General features: G+C 30.9%; 1 protein-coding gene and 1 pseudogene across 1 annotated transcript; both read right to left on the minus strand.

Annotated features, from left to right (window-relative positions):
- Positions 1 to 1,152: 1,152 nt before the first annotated feature.
- LOC120192434 lies at positions 1,153 to 2,626 on the minus strand (annotated as a pseudogene).
- Positions 2,627 to 13,355: 10,729 nt separating this feature from the next.
- Positions 13,356 to 15,088, minus strand: LOC120192432 (shikimate O-hydroxycinnamoyltransferase-like). The gene is made up of 3 exons (XM_039195218.1): positions 14,994 to 15,088; positions 14,453 to 14,884; positions 13,356 to 14,366 (listed from the first exon to the last, which is right to left on the minus strand). The coding sequence occupies exons 2-3, from the start codon at positions 14,861 to 14,863 to the stop codon at positions 13,479 to 13,481; spliced, it is 1,299 nt and encodes a 432-aa protein (XP_039051149.1). The 5' UTR covers positions 14,864 to 14,884; positions 14,994 to 15,088; the 3' UTR covers positions 13,356 to 13,478.
- Between the last annotated feature and the right edge of the window lie 6,428 nt (positions 15,089 to 21,516).

Raw genomic sequence — 21,516 nt, forward strand, 5'->3', positions numbered from 1 at the left:
CTTGGCTACAATCTCCCAGCTATGGATGCAAGAATCTCCCAGCTATGATGCAACCCATGCACGAGGGAGCAGGGTTAAGTTTGGTCGCCAGCAGGGCTAAGTTTGGTCACCGGGATTGCTTGGCGACCTACAAGGTCGCTGGGAGTGCATGACGACCTTGTAGGTCGCTGGGAGTGCATGGCGACCTTGTAGGTCGCTGGGAATGCATGGCGACCTGTGTTGGGGTGCTGGGGACGTGCATGGTGACCTGTGTTGGGGTGTTGGGGACGTGCATGTGCCATGCAGACGTCCATTATCTCTGTGCAGCTCCCGGGAAGCCATGGCCACGCCGTAGGTCGCCCGGAAGGCATGGCGACCTACGACCACACTGTTGATTTCACCCTATTTCAGTAAATAATATAGGGAGTGCATTAGATCTTGAATTATTTATTTTGAAAGCATTATATCGTGAGTTTAGCCAGAGGAACATAATGACTTTGAGACATCATGTTTAATCCCATATACAGGACCACCACGATGACATAATTTGCCGCAACGTCCAAAAGGTATAATATAAAAAAATGTTTATTTTTTAATTCGAATAGTCCATTTAACTTTTAATTTTTTTAAATGTTTTAATTTAACATTTTATTTGGGACATAATAATTTCTGATTAAATATCAAAAAGTAATAAAATGACATTGTCACATGCTTTTACATATAATATATAATACATCATCATTTTAAATAAATAATGTGTCATTTCATCACATTTAACATATAATATAATAATTTTAGACAATAGTAGCATATAACATATAATCAATTTAGACATATTTTATGTGTTATATCAAATTTTGAACCTATAAAATGTGTCACCAAAGTATTTTAGACACAACTTATTATATCAACGAAACACATTGATTTTTATTAACTAATAGTTTCCTTCTAACCAAGAAGATTCTATTCAAAATGATATTTTGAAAGTACAAATATTAAAAATTATTGCTCATTTTATAAAAAAAATATAGATAAATTTAGACTAAAAAAACTAACTAATCAAAACAGAAATACAAAAAATAAACAAGGGATTAAATAGATAATTTGCCCTTTATTAAAACATGAAGAAGATGCAACACATACAAAGCAGTCCAAATATGAAAGAAACCCAACATAACTAAAAACCCAAATATTGAAACCAGTTGAATGTTGTAATCTTAGATGATGAAAGAAAACCAAAGATTCAATGGAAAGAAGCAGTTGATCAGAATTCATAAAGAAGACTTCCAAAGTGTTTCATGTGAGAAGTCTCTAAACGTATAACCAGCGTAAAGCTCCCATCACCAGTTGAGCTGGGCAATATGTATGACTTGCCCTCATGGACGATATTTGCAGGCCTCATAAAAACAGGACGACCCCAACCGAAATCCGCATCGTGGATCGGCAACCACATCCAGCTGTTGATACTAAGTTTCGGGCACCGCATAGTTTTTGAACCTCGCCTTACGCTTTACACATCCGCGGTTGTCTCGATCAAGTCGATACCCGATCGCGGATACTCATCGTTAATTCCTCTCAATATTTCGTGAATCCTATTAACCGTATCAAAAAACGATTCAGATTAGATTTCACCGGCCAAGGCAACAGGTGCCGCGTGGAAGATCACGTTGCCGAAGTAACCGGGGGGAAGTGGCGGATGCAATCTGTTTCGGCCATCGATCGGTATCGTTAACTTGAGTTCTTGGTCTTGGACGAGGTTTCGTGCTTTTGTAGCACAGCGCCATATATGTGCGGTTAAGATGCTGTAGCCTGTAGGTGCTGTACTTGGTCTTGCCTGAAGTTTCATTCACTTTGGCTTTAAGGGCCTTGACTTGCTCGGCTGTGATCTTAAAAAGGGATACAGATGAAGGTCTGGGTGCTTCAGGATCTGAAATTGTTTTTAAAGAAGGAGATGGTTCGAATTCGACGTGACGAAACTTAGGAGTTGCGGGGTCTCGGGCTCGAAGAAATGATCGATCGAGAACCGGTGCAATGGTAGGACACATGCCTCTAGCAGTATCAGCCCAACTATTGATGAAATGAAGTGCAGATAGACCATCTGCCAGGGTATGCTGAAAAGTAACTCCAATAGAAACTCCTCCACATTTGAAAGCAGTGACCTACAAATATCCATTTACCATATCCAACAAGTCATTTAGGGTTTAAAGTCATTTTGTTAAATTTTTGTACCTGTAATCCTAGATGAGGATAAGAAGAAATCCCACCAGAGTAATCGAACTTATGAACAAGTTGAGGAACCTTTGAACCATCTGTGAAATCCTTAACTAAATCATCCATGACGGAACTAGTTTCAGCCTCTATGAACAGCACTCCCTCGCCATTGCAGACTATTTGGAGTCTACCGTTTTCATCGTACCCCAACCGGCCGGCTACTGGATAAAACGACACCAGAATCCGACTTAAAGCCTCCTTGAGCACTTTGGTATCGAAAAACGTCGGGCTACCATTCAGCTTGTAGAAGTATACCGTCGAAATATGATATACGGTCATCACTAGGTCTATGTTCGAGAATCGAGACACATAAGTTTGTTTTTGGAGTTTCTTCGCGTGGAGTTACCATTGTCGTCTCCTTTATAGTAATCTCCATTGCTGTATTATACAGGTCAGCCTACAAACAATCAAAGAGCACAACAATTACTTTCATGAAACAGAAGTTATTTTTATAAATTAAATTAATAATGCTCATCGTTATCAGTAATCAGCCGTAGTCGTCGAACGTGGTAAACTCATTCTTATTTAAATCTAATATCCAAAACCTATATTTCCATTATTTTCGTATTTGTTTTATTATTTTGGTAATTTTCCATTTATTAATTTAATTTTTGAAATAAATATATGAATATAATTATACACTGATATATATCATTATACAATAAATACTAATAAATATTTTTTTGCTCTATTTTCCAATACGTAAAGAAATCAAATTGATCAACCTCTTCCATCTATTTTTCTCTTAATTCTGTCTTTTAGGTTTCTTAATAAAAATTTTGTAAATAACTTTAAAATTCTTAATAAATAATTTTGTAAATGTTGAGACATACCTGCCGAGAAATTCTAGAGTGAGAAAATAAAATAAGATTATAACTGGTGAAAATCACGTAAACATTATTAAACGTATATAAGTATTATAATTGTGTGTACGAATCAAACTACTTCGTTGATTAAATAAATAGTTATTACCTGCAAAAATTTTAGCTTTAAACATAAGATGTAAGGGTATTTAACTTTTATTATTAAATGATTGTAAATTTTTAAATTTTATATTACCTTGTAAATATTTTAAATTATTATAATTGTATAAACTCATCAAGTGATCTAATAATAAAATAAAATGTTATTTTTTTCTGGCAATTGTATTTATACAATGTGATTACTTATGGAATTCTAGAAGTTGTTGATTAGTTGATAAAGTTGATAAAATTTCTTTTTCTAAATCATTTATTTTGATTTTTGAAAGCACTAAATCATTTTTTAAAATTTCATTTTGATTTTCAAAATCAAAAATCGATTTATCTTTAATTTTGAGTTTTGAAATTAATTTCGTATATTTGGAATTCATGGTCTCAAATCTCAAATACAACATATTATAAGCATCTTGTAACTCATCAAAAGTAAATGAATTAAATTCATTTGAGTTAGAAGATACCTTGAATTCTTCTTGAGTGGCTATAAAGCATATGTTGACTACTTCATCTTCATCATTGGAGTCATCTTCACCACTCCAAGATGCAACAAATGTCTTCTTCTTAATTGACCTCTTTTTCTTTATAAGAGGAAATTCATATTTGACATGTCCCTTTCTTTGACAATTGAAGCAAACCGGGGGACTCTTCTTCTTGGTTGATTCATGTTTCACTTCCTTGGAAATCATGAATCTCTTGAGTTCTTTCAAGAGCTTGGCCATCTCATCTTCTTGTTCATCATCATCTTCATCCACTTCATCACTTGAATCTTGATAGCTTTCATTGGTGGATTTGAAGGCAATGTATACTTTCTATTTCTTCTTGTTTTTCTTCTCTTCATTTTCTTCCTCTTCCTTCAACATCATCTTATGAGTGAGAAGAGAACCAATCAATTCATCGAGAGTGAGAGACTTTAGGTCTCTAGCTTCGATAATAGTCGTATTCTTCGATTACCACGAACTTGGAAGAGAGTATATCATATTCCTTACAAGCTTCTCATTATGGATTACTTCTCCAAATCCCTTGAAATCATTGACAATCACGAAAAATATGTCCGTCATAGCTTTGATGTATTCATCGGATTTCATCTTGAAGTTCTCGTAGCTATGGTTGAGAAGAATTTTCTTTGCTTCTCTCACTTTGTCGATTCCTTCATGAGTGACTTGGAGCGTATCCCAAATCTCTTTGGCACTATAACAAGATGAGATTCTTCCATATTCATCTGGGCCTAAAGAACAAAAGAGAATGTGTATAGCCTTAGCATTGAGCTGGTACTTTTTCTTCTCTTCATTACTCCAATCATCTAACTCGCCGGGTGGAGTGGAGTAATCGTTCATGATTGAGTTCCAAGCTCCTAGATTGTAGGCTCGAATAAAGAACATCATCTTACTCTTCCAATGTGTATAATTTGCTCCATTGAAGAATGTTGGCTTGTTGACCGGTTGTGAATCCATATTATGTGAATCTTCAATGTAATACGTACATGAGGTTAAAGCCATCTTTTTGTCGGTTGCATCGGGAATTGATAGAGCTTCTTTGAGGATCGTCTCAATGATGGTAAGCCTTCGAACGAGTCAAGCTCTGATACCAATTATTAGGATTTGTAGAAGCTCGAATCGACAACTGAAACGGTTTGCAAAGAGGGGTCAGAACGGTTTTTGTGTTTAGGGAGTAAGAAGATTGAAAGATAGAAAATTGCACAGCGATTTATAATGGTTCGACTTCTCAACCAAGTCTACATTCACTACCTTAGCTCCTCACCAAGGATTTTCCAACAAATTCACTAATTTGTTCTTTCTTTTTCAAGGATAAAGAGATAACCTTTATAAACTCCCTAGTTTTTCACGGGCTAAACTAGAACATATCCCTAGCTTTTCACGGGATCAGCTAGAACATTTCCCCTTTACAAAAGGATAAAAGAATTAAACAAATAAACCTCTCAAAGGTAGGTGTTTACAAGAATTAAGCTCACTAGAACAATATTTACAAGAGAGAGTGAAAAATTTCTTTTCTTGTGTTTGAATGCTTGGATAGGTATTCTCTTACTTCTTCAAGTGTCCTCAGCTTGTATTTATATCTTGAAATAAGTTTGAAGTCGTATATAGCCGTTGAGGATATTTTGGAGCCATTTGGGGATTATATTTCTACAAAATAAGGCTGTCCAGAACATGGGGTATTGGTACCCCTTCAAAGGGTATTGGTACTATCTTTGTTAATTTCAAATTTAACTAGCCGTTGGAGCCTTGTAGTATCGATACTACCTAAGGGGTATCGGTACTACTTTGCACTATGGTATCGATACCCTTGCATGGTATGGGTGCCCTTTTTGCATTCAATGTTTGAGCCTTCATAGGGGTATTGATACACATTCATAGGGGGTATCGGTACCTATTCATAGGGGTATTAATACTCATTCATAAGGGTATCGGTACCTCTTAATATTTTTGCTCAAATCCGAATTTAATGGACTTTGAATTATTTTTGAAGCCCTTTGAAAACTTTGAATAAATTCAATTCAAGTCCAAAATCATTTTTCCTTAATTTGCTATATCGAAACATAGTTCTATAATCTCCCCCTTTTTGATATAATAAAACATTTGAAAATTTGTTTTTGGCAAAACTCCCCTTTAATAAAAATTTTAATGAAAAAGATACCAATTGTTTACAAAAGGATACCAATTGTTAAAAAGATGTCAATTGTTACCAATTGTTGGAAGATATATGAAAATGTTAAGCACCACATTTTTCATTAAGAAATTGATTTTTTTCAAAACCATAACCATACTTCTCCCCCTTTTTTATATAAAAAATAATTCAATCTTTGAAGTTCTAAAATAACATTGGAGAGTAAGTGATAAATTTGACATTTAAAATTTATTTGAAAAATCAAAAGCTCTCCCTCAATAAATGCATTTCAAACAAAATTTAGCTTTAAAAACTTGACACTTAAACAAAATTGAATTTCAACAAGGAATAACAAACATGTTAGTAGTACATGAAATTCAATGTATCCAAGTCTAAAATACATTATGCAATATCAATTATTGAAATTTAGTGCATATGCAAAAAGTTTTCCAAAAATGTTATGCATTTGAAATTTTGATATCAATTGTTAGATAGATATCTATTACATTTAAAACACATGCATAAACATTTAAATTTAGGTCAAAAATTTAAAATTTGTAAAATCAAAGTATTTGAAAAGTTGATATCAATTGTTAGAGATATATCATTTGCATTAAAACCAATTTTGACCAAATTTTTATTATGATGAACTAAAAATTATGAAAAAATCATTAAAACTTTAAAATGTTCATCATAAAACCTTTTTGACATACATGAGATAAAAACAATAATGTGTAATCATTTAAAAAAAAACTCATACATGATTAAAATCAAATGAGCAACCAAATAACCAAAATTAAAAGCATTAAGTTTAGAGGTTACTTATTCCCTTTTCATGTGTGGCTAGAGCATCTTGAATATCATCACTTTCATCACCATTGTTCCCACACACCTATAGGAGACATTTCAGTAGATTTTGGTATCCAAATTTCTTTGGATCCTTGAACATTAGTTTCAATGTCCCTTGTTCCTTTCGGAACCCATACTTGTCAAATTATAAAACATTTTCCTTTCTTTAAAGAACAAGTATGTTCCTTGTGACCATGAAAATGACAATGTGAGCATTTTGTCATTTCTAAACATAATAGGTCGGTTTTAGAAATTAATTCTCTTTCTTTTGTTAAGCTTTCAAGCTTAACTTTTAAATAAAAATTTTCTTTTTCTAAATCATTTATTTTGATTTTTGAAAGATTTAAATCATTTTTCAAAATTTCATTTTGATTTTCAAAATCAAAAATTGATTTATCTTTAATTTTGAGTTTTGAAATTAATTTCGTATATTTGGAATTCATGGTCTCAAATCCCAAATACAACCTATTATAAGCATCTTGTAACTCACCAAAAGTAAATGAATTAAATTCATTTGAGTTAGAAGATACCTCTAATTCTTCTTGAGTGGCCATGAGGTATAGGTTGACTACTTCATATTCATCGTTGGGGCCATCTTCATCACTCCAAGATGCAACAAATGTCTTCTTCTTGCTTGACCCCTTTTTCTTTAAAAGATGACATTCATATTTGACATGCCCCTTTCTTTGACAATTGAAACACATCGGGGGAATCTTCTTATTGGTTGATTCATGTTTCACTTCCATGGAAATCATGAATCTCTTGAGTTCTTTCAAGAGCTTGTCCATCTCATATTCTTCATCCATTTCATCACTTGAATCTTGATAGCTTTCATTGGTGAATATGAAGGCAATACCTACCTCATTCTTCTTCTTGTTTTTCTTCTCTTCAATTTCTTATTCTCTTCATTTTCTTCTTCTTCCTTCAATATCATCTCATGAGTGAGAAGAGAATCAATCAATTCATCGAGAGTGAGAGACTTTAGGTCTCTAGCTTCGATAATAGTCGTCTTCTTCGATTGCCACAAACTTGGAAGAGAGTAGATCATCTTCCTTACAAGGTTCTCATTAGGGATTACTTCTCCAAATCCCTTGAGACCGTTGACAATCACGAAAAATCTATCCGTCATAGCTTTGATGTTTTCATCGGGTTTCCTCTTGAAGTTCTCGTAGCTATGGTTGAGAAAACTTTTCGTTGCTTCTCTCACTTCGTCGGTTCCTTTATGAGTGACTTGGAGCTTCTCCCAAATCTCTTTGGCACTGGAACAAGATGAGATTCTTCCATATTCATCTGGGCCTAAAACACAAAAGAGAATGTGCATAGCCTTAGCATTGAGATGGTACTTTTTCTTATCTTCATTACTCCAATCATCTAACTCGCCAGGTGGAGTGAAATAACCGTTCATGATTGAGTTCCAAGCTCCTAGATTGTAGGCTCAAATAAAGAACATCATCTTATTCTTCCAATGTGTATAATTTTCTCCATTGAAGAATGGTGGCTTGTTGATCGGTTTTGAATCAATAATATATGAATCTTCAATGTAATACGCACCGGAGGTTGAAGCCATCTTTTTTTCGGTTACGTCGGGAATCAGTAGAGCTTCTTCGAGGATCGTCTCAAGGATGTTAAGCATTCTAACGAGTCAAGCTCTGATACTAATTGTTAGGATTTGTGGAAGCCTGAATCGACAACCAAAACGGTTTACAAAGAGGGGTCGAAACGATTTTTGTGTTTAGGGAGTAAGGAGATTGAAATATAGAAAATTGTACAGTGATTTATAGTAGTTCGACTTCTCAACAAGTTTACATCCATTACCTTAGCTCCTCGCCAAGGATTTTCCAACAAATTCACTAATTTGTTCTTTCTTTTTCAAGGTAAAAAAGATAACCTTTATAAACTCCCTAGTTTTTCACGGGCTAAACTATAACATTTCCCTAGCTTTTCACAAAATCAGCTATAACATTTCCCCTTTACAAAAGGATAAAAGAAGTAAATAAATAAACCTCTCAAAGGTAGGTGTTTACAAGAATTAAGCTCACTAAAACAATATTTACAAGAGAGAATGAAAATAAGAATGAAAAACTTCTTCTATTGTGTTTGAATGCTTGGATAGATATTCTCTTACTTCTTCAAGTGTCCTCAGCTTGTATTTATAGTTTAAAATAAGTTTGAAGTCGTATAGAACCATTGAGGATGTTTTGGAGTCGTTTGGGGATTATTTTTTTGCAAAACAAGGCTGCCCAGAACAGGGGGTATCGGTGCCCCTTCAAAGGGTATCGATACTACCTTTATTAATTTCAAATTTACTAGTCGTTGCTAGCCGTTGGAGCCTTGTAGTATCGATACTACCTAAGGGGTATCGGTACTACTTTGCACTATGGTATTGATACCCTTGCATGGTATTAGTACCCTTTTTGCATTCGATGTTTGAGCCTTCATAGGGGTATTGATACCCATTCATAGGGGTATCGGTGCCCATTCATAGGGGTATCGGTAATTCTTAATATTTTTGCTCAAATTCGAATTTAATGGACTTTGAATTATTTTTGAAACCTTTCGAAAACTTTGAATAAATTCAATTCAAGTCCAAAATCATTTTGCCTTAATTTGTTATATCAAAACATAGTTCTACAGTTAATTTCTTATTTTGTTATAAATAAATATTAACATACTAAGCTGCGTCCAATAATGTTATTTTTAAGAAACAAGTAGGTTGCAATCTACAATATTAAAGTTATGTTTAATGATATCAGTATGATTTAATATATTATGTATCTTTAGATGGAAATTATTTTTAAAATAAATATTGATACTACTATAATCTAATGGTCGATACTTTAGCAAATATCAATATCATCTATGATGTTAGATATTTTATCATTTTAGAAATTTATTAATTTGAAAAAAAATTGAAATGTTAAGATTGAAAAGGTCTTATTTACAAATTTCCATTAAAATATCTTAGTAAAAATATCGATACTTAGTGTAGATGTATGAAATTATTATATACTTAGTGTATATGTATCAATATGTATTCAGGAAAATTATTCATACCTGATATTGATACTTTAGAATTTTAGATTTTTGATGATTGTTATTGAGACTTTAGCATTTGAAAAAATTGATGAATGTTAAAATATTGATAATTGATATATAATGTATCAATATTTTTGAAAATTTTGATGAATTTCACCCCTCACATCAACCTATAAGTATTAATACTTATAAATTATAAAAAATATTTCAAACAGTTAAGTTGTATATATTTTACCGTTTACATTATTATTAATCTTTAAACAAATCTGTAGCTAGTTTAATGAATAGGTAGTACTTATTTAACGCAATAGATAGCGCCTATTTATCATAATAGGTAACGCCTATTTTATTTTAACATTTGCATTATTATTAACCTTTAAACAAACCGGTAGCTAGTTTAACGTAATATGTAACATTTATTTGACGTAATAGGTAGTGCTTATTTAATAGAACAAGTAGCCCCTATTTTATTTTACCATTTACATTATTATTAACATTTAAACAAATCTGTGCTAGTTTAACGTAATAGGTAGCGCTTATTTAACGTAATAGGTAGCGCCTATTTAACATAATAGGTAACGCTTATTTTATTTTACCGTTTACATTATTATTAAACTTTAAACAAACCGGTAGCTAGTTTAACATAATAGGTAGCGCCTATTTTATTTTACCGTTTACATTATTAGTAACCTTTAAACAAACTGGTTGGTAGTTTAACATAAGAGGTTGCGCCTATTTTATTTTACCGTTTACATTATTAGTAACCTTCAAACAAACCGGTAGATAATTTAACATAATAGGTATGGTCTATTTTATTTTAACTAGATAAGTTTTAAATATAAGTATCAATACATACAATATTGGTATGGATACTTTTTCAAGACAATAGTTTGACATAACTTATTGTCCATACTTTTAGAGTAAGTACTATACAGTTTATGTTTAAAAAAAATTCAATAGTTCTTTATGTTTTCCACCTACAACATTAATTTAATAACTTCATTATACAAAAAATTATTCGATTATTTAGACCTTATTATCTCTATTATTTCGAATTTAAATATAACAATTTTAAATAAAGATAACAATAAATATGTAATATCTATGTTTATTATATCTAATTTAATAATAATATATACCGTAACATAAAAATAAATCATTAGACGCTTATAATTATTAAATTAATATCTTAAAACTCACTGAAAAGGTAAACCTAAATTAATGTTTTCCACAGTAAAATAAGTATGGATAATTATATATAGGTATCAATACATATTTATAATCAAAGTTTACCAGTTACCAAATTTTTTAAAAATTCTTCATGTTTTTCATCAATAGCATTATGAGTCTATTAATATTTTCAATAACATTTTACCAACTTTATTAATTATCTGATTAAAATTAAAATCACGTTATTTTTTAACCTTATATTAATTTACATTTCCTTATATAATTCCCTCCAACAACTCCCCTAACTGCCCCACTTTTCATTGCATGGCACGTAGGGATGACAAAAAAATACGAATCCGACGGGAAAAATCGAAAACCGAATTTAACGGGTCGGGTTCGGGGATGATAAACGGGGACGGGAAAAATTCGTTTATGTTAAACGGGGACGGGGATGGGGACGGGTTTGATAATCCCCGCCCCGATTACCCGACCCAATACCCGACCCGATAAATATTAAAAATAATTATTTTTTTATATATAATATTAATAACATATTTTAAATTAAGCCTTAAATATTTTTTATTATTTTTTTCACCCCATACTGACCCACTTTAAAAAATCGTCCCCGCTTCAATTTCTAGAATTTACCTCAATTTTCGCTGTCTCATAATATTCTTTTTTTCTTTTAATCGTGAAAATAGTGCTTACACTTCTTGTTTGCAATCACGTGTGAACCTTTAATATCTTTTAATAGACAAACATTGTCTAGTTAAATGGGAAAAGTCTGGTTGGTTTGGTGGTATTATGCCACTTCCAACGAACGTGTACTTGTTGTAGGGTCTTCGTCCAGTACACCATTACACACCTGAAGCCTACCACTAGCATTGGCAAGCTGGAAATTATGTCCAGCAAAATTTAAAATCAATGCAACTTGCATATTGTCGTCGTCTCTTCAACAGCAACCCTCATTTTCATATCGCATTCGAATAACCTCATACAAGCTGTCTCCATTACACAAGCTTTAACGTTCCTCTGACAAAGCGAATCATGTGAATTAGCCATATTAAAATCAGCCTCAGGACCTATACCAACATCACGTTCTTCCCTAGCAAATGGAACAACAGCTGCTCTCTAGTATTAAATTCAAAAATTCTAAAAAATTTTGGTTAATTCAAAAATTAACCGAATTAACCGAAATTTATTCGGTTCGGTTAATATTTTCGAAAAAAAATTGGTTTGATTAACGGTTAAAGAAAAAAAATTCAGTTAATTCGGTTAATGGTAGTTCGGTCGGTTCGGCCACCGAATTAACCGAATGAACAACCCTACCGATACCCGTTTAAATAAACGTTTATGCTAAACGGGGATACCCGTTTTCCCGTTGTTTTCTCCGATTACCCGATGGAGATCTCCGTTTAAATTTTCGCGATTTTTTAAACGTGGATAGGTACCGATTTTTTAAACGGGGACGGAGACGGAGACCAATACTTGACCGAACCCGGCCCGTTGCCATCCTAATGGCACGCCGCCCACGTTCTGCATGCATCATCAGATTGCGCATCATTCGAAACAGAAGGTAATGATCTAGAACACAAAATCAGCCATCAATTGATTCACATGTAATGGCGGCTCAAATGAGAGAATAAAGCAACCCAAATGCAAAGCAACCACGTTTAAAATAATAAAGATAAATATTTATCCCAGTTTCTCGTGATTTTTGTCAGTCTCCATTATCATTTTTTAATATTAAAGATATAATTAATAATTATACCACTAGAGGGCCATAATGACTTTGAGACACCATGTTTAATCCCATATACAGGACCACCACGATGACATAATTTGCCGCAACGTCCAAAAGGTATAATATAAAGAAATGTTTATTTTTTAATTCGAATAGTCCATTTAACTTTTAATTTTTTAAATGTTTTAATTTAACATTTTATTTGGGACATAATAATTTCTGATTAAATATCAAAAAGTAATAAAATGACATTGTCACATGCTTTTACATATAATATATAATACATCATCATTTTAAATAAATAATGTGTCATTTCATCACATTTAACATATAATATAATAATTTTAGACAATAGTAGCATATAACATATAATCAATTTAGACATATTTTATGTGTTATATCAAATTTTGAACCTATAAAATGTGTCACTAAAGTATTTTAGACACAACTTATTATATCAACGAAACACATTGATTTTTATTAACTAATAGTTTCCTTCTAACCAAGAAGATTCTATTCAAAATGATATTTTGAAAGTACAAATATTAAAAATTATTGCTCATTTTATAAAAAATTATAGATAAATTTAGACTAAAAAAAACTAACTAATCAAAACAGAAATACAAAAAATAAACAAGGGATTAAATAGATAATTTGCCCTTTATTAAAACATGAAGAAGATGCAACACGTACAAAGCAGTCCAAATATGAAAGAAACCCAACATAACTAAAAACCCACATAACTAAAAACCCAAATATTGAAACCAGTTGAATGTTGTAATCTTAGATGATGAAAGAAAACCAAAGATTCAATGGAAAGAAGCAGTTGATCAGAATTCATAAAGAAGACTTCCAAAGTGCTTCATGTGAGAAGTCTCTAAACGTATAACCAGCGTCAAGCTCCCATCACCAGTTGAGCTGGGCAATATGTACGACTTGCCCTCATGGACGATATTCGCAGGCCTCATAAAAACAGGACGACCCCAACCGAAATCCGCATCGTGGATCGGCAACCACATCCAGCTGTTGATACTAAGGTTCGGGCACCGCATAGTTTTTGATCCTCGCCTTACGCTTTCCACATCCGCGGTTGTCTCGATCAAGTCGATACCCGATCGCAGATACTCATCGTTAATTCCTCTCAATATTTCGTGAATCCTATTAACCGTATCAAAAAACGATTCAGATTGGATTTCACCGGCCAAGGCAACAGGTGCCGCGTGGAAGATCACGTTGCCGAAGTAACCGGGGGGAAGTGGCGGATGCAATCTGTTTCGGCCATCGATCGGTATCGTTAACTTGAGTTCTTGGTCTTGGACGAGGTCTCGTGCTTTTGTAGCACAGCGCCATATATGTGCTGTTAAGATGCTGTAGGTGCTGTACTTGGTCTTACCTGAAGTTTCATTCACTTTGTCTTTAAGGGCCTTGACTTGCTCGGCTGTGATCTTAAAAAGGGATACAGTTGAAGGTCTGGGTGCTTCAGGATTTGAAATTGTTTTCAAAGAAGGAGATGGTTCGAATTCGACGTGACGAAACTTCGGAGTTGCGGGGTCTCGGGCTCGAAGAAATGATCGATCGAGAACCGGTGCAATGGTAGGACACATGCCTCTAGCAGTATCAGCCCAACTGTTGATGAAATGAAGTGCAGATAGACCATCTGCCAGGGTATGCTGAAAAGTAACTCCAATAGAAACTCCTCCACATTTGAAAGCAGTGACCTACAAATATCCATTTACCATATCCAACAAGTCATTTAGGGTTCAAATAATTTTGGGTTTAAAGTCATTTTGTTAAATTTTTGTACCTGTAATCCTAGAAGAGGATAAGAAGAAATCCCACCAGAGTAATCGAACTTATGAACAAGTTGAGGAACCTTTGAACCATCTGTGAAATCCTTAACTAAATCATCCATGACGGAACTAGTTTCAGCCTCGATGAACAACACTCCCTCGCCATTGCAGACTATTTGGAGCCTACCGTTTTCATCGTTCCCCAACCGGCCGGCTACTGGATAAAACGACACCAGAATCCGACTTAAAGCCTCCTTGAGCACTTTGGTATCGAAAAACGTCGAGCTACCATTCGGCTTGTAGAAGTATACCGTCGAAATATGATATACGGTCATCACTAGGTCTATGTTCGAGACACATAAGTTTGTTTTTGGAGTTTCTTCGCATGGAGTTACCATTGTCGTCTCCTTTATAGTAATCTCCATCGCTGTATTATACAGATCAGCCTACAAACAATCAAAGAGCACAACAATTACTTTCATGAAACAAAAGTTGAGAATGCCATGCATGCAAAGGAAGTTGAAGCTTATAATCCATAAATTATCATGTATGTACCTTAAAACAAAGGGGAGAAATGGAGCCTTGTTTCTTGGCGGGAAATGCCTCACTACCTCACTATCTTTGGGAATGGAAATGTAGAATAAAGTAAAAGGAGAATGCGAATCTGCAAAGCTGAGAAGCCTCGCCAATTCTTTCAGCTTATTTATAGATAGAATGGAGAGATCATTTTCAGAGGTTAATAAGTCACACGGTAATTGAGGCTAAAGGTTCGAGTAGTATAGAAATCCATATATTATGGGATTAACAAAGAAAACAAAAAAATGATTTATAATTTCAGAATGTAAATAATCCCACTAATAATTTTTTTAAGTAGATGAAAATAAACAATAAATTTTATTTTAAAATTATTTTTATAATAATATAAATATTACTTTAAAATTGTATTAGCTTTATTCTTAAATTTTTATATAAATTTATATATTAAAAATCTAAAAAAGACCACCCTCTTAGAGATGTTTTTAGTGAAGGATTTAGAAATAATTTTTAAGTAGACATATAATAAAAAAAAATTGTATGAAATAGATACTAATAAAATTTTAAAATAATCATAATTAAATTAATGAATAACAAACATAAAAAAATTATATTTATACGCCTGTACCCATCCTAGTAATAGTATATATACATCCTCCATTGGATGGCTGCGCCATATAGGTGATTAACTTTTTTTAATCTAATTTTCTTTTTTGTAATATTAAAATTAAGATTTAAATATATAAAATGTCCTTCAAAAAAATAATTTTATTAGATAAAAACATGTTATATTTTTAAAATAAAATATCAAGACTTAAAACCTTTGCAGCTTTTTTTCTTTCTTTTACTTTTACCTAAGCCATGGCAGCTGTCTACAGAATGACGTGAACTAAGTATGTAGGCGGTGACTAAAAAAACACATTATTTAAAGTAAAATTTTACTACACTCGATGAATATTGACGATGATTTTTAACGATAAATATTATTAATTTAATTTATAAAAATTTAAAATTTTAAAAGAATTAATATTTTATTTTAAATAATTTATCTTTAGATTTTTAATTAATTTATAATTATTTTTTAGAATTTTAAATTTTTATAAATTAAATTAATAGTGCTCATCGTTAGCGGTACTCAACGGTGCTCATCGAACATAGAAGACTCATCCTTAATTAAATCTAGTATCCAAAACCTATATTTCCATTTTTTCGTATTTTTTTGGTAATTTTCCATTTATTAATTGATTTTTTGAAATAAATATACGAATATAATTATATACTAATATATATCATTATACAATAAATACTAATAAATATTTTTTTGCTCTATTTTCCAATGTGTAAAGAAATCAAATTGATCAACCGCTTTCATCTATTTTTCTCCTAATTCTGTCTTTTAGGTTTCTTATAAAAAATTTGTAAATAACTTTAAATTTATTAATAAATAATTTTGTAAATAACTTTAAATTTATTAATAAATAATTTTGTAAATGTTGAAACATACCTGCCGAGAAATTCTAGAGTGAGAAAATAAAATAAGATTATAACTGGTGAAAATCATAAACATTATTAAACGTATATAAGTATTATAATTATATTCATGAATCAAATTACTTCATTGATTAAATAAATAGTTATTACTTGTAAAAGTTTTAGCTTTACGCATGAGATGCAAGGATATTTAAACTTTTATTGTTAAATAATTGTAAATTTTTAAAATTTATATTACTTTTTAATTATTTTAAATTATTATAATTGTATAAACTCATAAAGTGATCTAATAATAAAATAAAATGTTATTTTTTCCCACAATTGAATTTATAAAATGTGACTACTTATGGAATTCTAGAAGTTGTTGATTAGTTGATAAAATTGATTTCTTGAATTCAATCCGTGAACTTTATTTCAAGTTGTCACCTCCAGCTGTTGCTGTATTGGTGCGTAATATATTTAAATTTAGTAGATTTTAATTTGATTCTACTCATATCTGTCTGGTATAATGTAAAAAAGAATCTTTAAAATTAATTATTTTGATTTTTTAATATTTGAGTCTTTAACTTTTTATTTTAAAGTATAAAGTATTCATAAAAATTATTAGTTAACATATTATTAATACTCCAAAATAAGAATTTTTTAATCTTTCACGTGTCTTTCAAAATAATATAACAAAATTCTCATTTTTAAAAAATAATTTCCTAACTATCCTAAATAAACTAATCTTTTTCCTCATAATATCAACTAAAACAAATTTGCCAATATCATCAAATTTTGAATAAATTTATATTTGTTACTTATTATATAAATAATATAATTTTAAAATTTAATATATATATATATATATATATATATATATAAAACCCATGTCCAAATACGGAGAACATTTAAAAAGGGGAAAAATAATTTCCCTTTCCCAAAAAGGTTAAGTTGAAGCCATCGACCTAATTTCATGGGGCAGCGTGTGAATTGAAATGGAACCTGTCACTGTTTTCTTCTTTCTTTTCATTTTGTCAGAGTTTTGGATCTGGAAATTTAGTTCATTCTTTTTATAATATTATACATAAACAATAATATAGATTTCATTTACAATATATTAATAATTCCAATGAATACGGTAGGTTGATAGGATGATGCTCCTACGGATCAGACTGGTATAATGAGTGAGGCATGTGGTGGTTGTAGTGTAAGGAATTTAAAATATATTTTTCAAATATATTATACTTGTACCTAATACCAAAAGTATTTTTTTATTTAAATATAAAAATATTTTTTTGACAAAATAAAAGCAGTTATTTTTATCAAAATTAAAAAGGGTAAACTATGGAAATAGTCCCTTTTTTAGGGCTTATATGATTTGAGTCCCTTTTGATAGTATCTTATCTATCAATTTTATTACTTTTTGCTAATTCAATTATGGTTTTTCTCAATCATAAACAATACGTTATAATTTTATTTGATCGGTAGTTGTTAAAAAATTAACAAAACTATTAATATAATATTTTTTTTAAAAAATTCAATGATGACATTATATTACCATATGGTGATACGTCATCATCACTGTAAATTTTTTAATAGTAGGTGACCAAAATGAAACAAAAATATAATATTATCTATGATTTTCAAACAAAAAATAATTAAATGACCAAATCATAATAAAAATAATAATTGGAATACTAAATGTGTAGTTTACCCAAAATATAATGGATAAATTACATGTTTAATCATATAATTTTAACGTTATTTATTTTGATCATTTAATTAAAAAATTTAATTCAATCGTTATTATTTTTTAGTTTAATTTCGTTCATTCAGATCGTCCTACGGTTATTTCTTTAATGACATTTTTAAAAAAAATCTAAATTTACAGACTTCATTTTATTCATTGATGAAATAGATTTTTTTCCAAATTCAAGCGGTAGAGAAATTGAGAAGAAGAAAAGAACCAATATATATCGATTTTACATTAATATTGAACAATAAAGATTGCTTATTGAACTAAGATAAAATAAAGTCTTTTTTTTAATTCAACTCAAAAGTTTTTTTAAGTTGTATCGAAATCGAAAAAATTTTAAAAAAATGATATTATGATACTAATCATGTCATAAACGAGGATTGATTATGGTCTAAGTTCGTACTTCCTCATTGATTTTAACATTAATTCTACAATGTCTAATCTCAATGCTACATCAAACTAATTTCATCACCACTATTTTTTAAGGATCATGTTTAATCATTTAAGTCAAGAGTGATACTCCCTACGTCCTTTTAATTGTATTTTATGTATGCACATCGTAACACTCCGATTTTTTCATGTTCGAAATTTAATCAATCAAATATAATTTTTTGATTAAATTATTATTTTAATCGATGTCTAATAATTTTTTTACATTTGAAGGTGTTCGTTTTATTTTCTTCAAAATTAAAATTTTAAACGTGATATTAAAATCTTTACGATTTTTTTTTATATATGTTGAAAGTTTCAAAATTTATATTTAGAATATGGAATGAATATTTGGAATTTGTTTTTAAATTCTAAATTCCAAATCTGAAATGGGTTATTTTAAATACGTGTCATAACCATTTTTTAGGTAAAATAATTAAATATTATTTTAAAAACGGTTACGAATTTTATTTAGAAAAATTGGTGATTTTAGATTAAATTGGGTAGAATTGAAAAGAGTCATCATCAACATTTGGATTAAGTAGGTCGAATACCTAAAAACGTATTTTAAAAATAATTTTAAGAATAATCATTTTTTAAGATAAAAGTTGGTCTGCGTTTACAAAGATTCGATTAAAACGAGTTCGGGAGTTGGTTCACGTGAGGAATGATTAGCACCCAAAATTGGTACTGTGTCGCTCACATATCGTCGTAAATGGTGGAAATAATGAATCGAATATAAAGTTAAAATATGATCAATTTATTAAATATTGATTAATTTGATTCGAATTATTTGTTTAAAAGAAAATCCTTTTATTAGATAAGAGATCTTGAAATTCACAATCCTCCGTTGGAAAAACTATCTCAACTATTTCTCATTCGTAAAAGAATACTCCTTCATTGCTTTGAAAACGTGAATCAAATAAAAAAAATCAACGTTTACATTTACATTAAATAAAATAAATTGTTAGTTAAAACGGCACATATTACATATTAAAATACAAACAAGCTCATTCAGTGATTTAAGGGACCAAAAATGATATCGATGGTAACTTGAAAGACCAAACAACAAAATCAACAATAATTAGACCGACTGTCAAACAATACTAAAATAAAAGATTTAAATATATCATGACTAAAATCAAATATTAACAAAAAATAAATAATACATGAAATCAATAACTAAAATATAAATGAGAAAAAACAAAAATAATTATTGTTTTGTTGGAATATAGTCATAAAGGAATATATGTGGGAACCACTTAATAGACCCTATGGCAATGGATTCCATTTTCGTCAAATTTCTTGAACAAAGCTATGCATAAAACTATTTCCACAATAAAAGTTATGACTTAAGGGAATTAAGATCACATTCCTAACAATAATAATAATGCACATTACTGTTATTTTACCGACATGTATACTACATCTTTCATATTTGTTTTACGATCCATTATTGAATATAATACCGTAATCTTTCATTAGATGACTAAAATAAAATATAAAAAATATTATGGCCAAATTCGAACATTCACACAAATGGTAAAATAAAAAAAATAAGGACTAAAATATAAACGAGGAAAATATATGCTTAGAACAAAATAATACAAGACTTATATTAATGGTCGAAATGGCATATTACAAAATGAAAAGGACTAGAATTGATATTACCCCATGCGCAAAATTACAAGTCTCGTCCCTTCAACACGACGCCGTTTTATGTTTGGTATTTAAAGGCCAACACAAGGCCAAAATTCGGCCTAAGCTTTATTCTTCTCATTTGCTTAAGAAAATATAGAGAGAGAATGAGAGAGAGCTCCTGTAACATCCCCAAAAGCCGGATCAGTGACTAAAATGTAAATTTTGGAAACTGTGTGCTCAATTTTGAAATAAGTTAAAAGTGTTGGGATTTAAGTAAAGAATTTTGATGATGGATTGAATAGCATAGATGGATAATTAAAGGGGCAATTTAGTCTTTTCAGCTTAAAGGATATTTTGTATTTCCTTTAAATACAGGTGATATACGTGGGTTTTGGGAGAGTTCTGGAAGCCTTCTTCTTGCTCTCTTCTTCTTCTTCTCGTAGCTCCAGCTTAAAGGTAAGTTTGATTTTTAACTGTTAATTTCTGGAATTTATAAGTTGGTTTTGAATCTTTGGGGGTTATATAAGCTTAAGGAAAGCTTGTATAAACTTAAAACATCAAGAAGGGATAATTAGAAAGGAATTTCTATTAAAAGATTAGAAATGAAATTTTGATATAGAAAGGTTTTTAAAATTCTAAGGATGAATTTGACTTGTCATCAATCTAATTAAGAAGTATAAAGTGTTAGAATTGGATTTAGAACACATTGAAAATTTGGTATGATTTTTGAATCTCGTATGGAATATAGGATTTTGAGGTTTAAGATGAAATAAATGAATATAGATTGGTTTAAGTATGTGTACTAGAGTTAAGAATGAAAAGGGGATGATATATGAAGTGTTTGAGAGGAAATGAAGTAATTTTCGGGTTGAAAATATGATTTCTGGGCAAGGGGAATCGGTACCCATTCAAGGGGAACCGATACCCCTTCAAACGATAAATTTCCAGAATGTCATGAGGGAATCGATACCCCCTCAGTAGGGAACCGATTCCCCCTAAAGGAAAATTGGGAATATGGGTTTAATAAGTTCGTTTAAGTTGCTAGTATCAAATTACAAGGTGTAGATATCTAATAATTGCCTTAAATGTATAATTATGTAGATTCAGAGCTTAAACGAGTTCCGGAACCATTGACAAGTAAGATCGATCAAGGGGAAAGATAAGAGATTGGAATTGACTAGTGAGGCCAGGTGAGTGCATATTCAATAGTATACGATGTGCGATGGGAATAAGACTTGCGATGAG

The sequence above is a fragment of the Hibiscus syriacus genome, unplaced genomic scaffold, assembly GCF_006381635.1.
Source record: "Hibiscus syriacus cultivar Baekdansim isolate YM2019G1 unplaced genomic scaffold, ASM638163v2 tig00116975_pilon, whole genome shotgun sequence".
Classification (NCBI taxonomy): domain Eukaryota; kingdom Viridiplantae; phylum Streptophyta; class Magnoliopsida; order Malvales; family Malvaceae; genus Hibiscus; species Hibiscus syriacus.

What these genes read in the sequence shown, in the direction of transcription:
- LOC120192432 (XM_039195218.1), bottom strand. Translation starts at nt 14,863, where the DNA reads ATGGAGATTACTATAAAGGAGACGACAATGGTAACTCCATGCGAAGAA. An exon ending in ATCCTCTTCTAGGATTACAG is followed by an intron (nt 14,367 to 14,452) that starts GTACAAAAATTT and finishes GGATATTTGTAG; the next exon opens with GTCACTGCTTTCAAATGTGG.